The sequence below is a fragment of the Phytophthora infestans genome, genomic scaffold (assembly GCF_000142945.1).
Source record: "Phytophthora infestans T30-4 supercont1.181 genomic scaffold, whole genome shotgun sequence".
NCBI classification, from domain to species: domain Eukaryota; phylum Oomycota; class Peronosporomycetes; order Peronosporales; family Peronosporaceae; genus Phytophthora; species Phytophthora infestans.
The window spans coordinates 31603-33365 of record NW_003303578.1 but is presented as its reverse complement, the minus strand read 5'-3'; the positions used below and the strand labels follow the sequence as shown (position 1 = coordinate 33365).

Here is a 1763-nt window from a genome sequence, read left to right as displayed (position 1 = left end):
GTGTAACGGCAGCCTGTTGCCGCCGTCACAGAGAAAGCGAAAGATCCGCGTGCACAGGCCAGCAGCCGATAGTGTCGAAGAAGCAAAGTCTGCGAGTGGTGACAGCGGGGATGATGACACCAGTAGGCCGTCAAAGAGACGTCACAACGACGCTGCGACACCATAAGCAGATGATTTTGCGATCTTAAATGTCTTGATAAAAGTATGAAATCTGTATCTCCCTTTTTACCTGAACTTGAAGTCTATATTTAGGAGAAAAGTGCGCTGGGCTGTGAGCAGTTTTTGTACGTTCCTGGACACGATATCTTGGTATAGTGTATTTCAAAGTCAAATATTCTTGTAGGATACACGATATCAAATTTTCACCATCCTAGGTGTTGGGGTTCAATGCGTTTAACCATCCTACAGGATTAATTTTATACCAGTCTAACTATTAAAACCCTTCCCCGACATACACGTTAACGTCGAAAGGGTTTCGGTAAATGGGTGCACTGGAAAACCTTCGCGTTCAAGGGGTTAATTGGTATTGAGTTTTGGTTTAAAACCTGGTGTTTCAATATCCGTAAAATAATAATGGAATATATAAGTTCCTGTCAGAAGACTGTCTTAGAGGGGTTAATGTCGGGTACGGAAGCAATCACTCAAATGACAAGAGCAATAAAGGTGTAATGAACTCACATAGCATTTAAAATCGTAAATGACGACTACTACAAAACCTGGTATTTAGTGACAAGAACAATGATCGTACAAAAGGCGTCATGAACTCACAAAGCATTCAAAGTCGTAAATGACGACTACTACAAAGCATTCATTGGACTGGTATCGCACGGAGCGGTAAATGTCTCGACACATCGGACGAGTGTAATGGATGGCGTTCTTCTGACTTGGAAAGGATGACCATCATTCCTAGTTTACGCGCGCAGGTGGCGGTAAGTGCTGGGCTTCGTGGACGTCTGAGTAGCCATCTGAGAAGCTTGGTTAGCTGTCTTCTCTGGGGCTAACGAAGAGATGGCACTCGTTCCCTTCGAGTAGCTGTCCGTGTTGGTGCCCTTCTTCACACTTGTGCCGGCACCAGTATTCAAACTAGCACCAGCGTTGAGACCGGCACCAGCACTGAGGCCGGCATTAGCGTTGAGGCTGGGACCAGCGTTGAGTCCGTCATTTGCTTTCAATCCTGCATTGGCGTTAAGACCCGCACCGGCGTTGAGGCCAGCACCAACGTTGAGACCGGCACCAGCATTGAGACCAGCACCAACCTTGAGACCGGCACCAGCATTGAGGCCGGCACCAGCGTTGTGTCCGGCGCTCGCTTTCAATCCTGCATTGGCGTTAAACCTCGCACCGGTATTGAGACCAGCACCAACGTTGAGACCGGCACCAGCATTGAGACCTGCACCAACCTTGAGACCGGCACCAGCATTGAGGCCGGCACCAGCGTTGAGTCCGGCACCAGCGTTGAGTCCGGCACCAGCGTTGAGTCCGGCGTTCGCTTTCAATCCTGCATTGGCGTTAAGACCCACACCAGCGCTGAGGCCAGCACCAACGTTGAGACCGGCACCAGGATTGAGGCCGGCACCAGCGTTGAGTCCGGCACCAGCGTTGAGTCCGGCACCAGCGCTGAGTCCGGCGTTCGCTTTCAATCCTGCATTGGCGTTAAGACCCGTACCGGCGGTGAGGCTAGCACCAACGTTTAGTCCGGCACCAACCTTGAGACCGGCACCAGCGTTGAGTCCGGCATTTGCTTTCAATCTGCATTGGCGTTA

At 50.5% G+C, this 1763-nt stretch overlaps 1 protein-coding gene across 1 annotated transcript in view; it reads right to left on the bottom strand.

Annotated features, from left to right (window-relative positions):
• Positions 1 to 658: 658 nt before the first annotated feature.
• The window catches only part of PITG_20582 (uncharacterized protein), a gene marked incomplete at both ends in the record, with an annotated part of 2035 nt that continues 930 nt past the window's right edge, over positions 659 to 1763 (bottom strand). The window contains one exon of the mRNA XM_002895397.1: positions 659 to 1741. Coding sequence (XP_002895443.1) covers positions 912 to 1741 — 830 coding nt within the window. The remainder of the gene's footprint in view (positions 1742 to 1763) is intronic.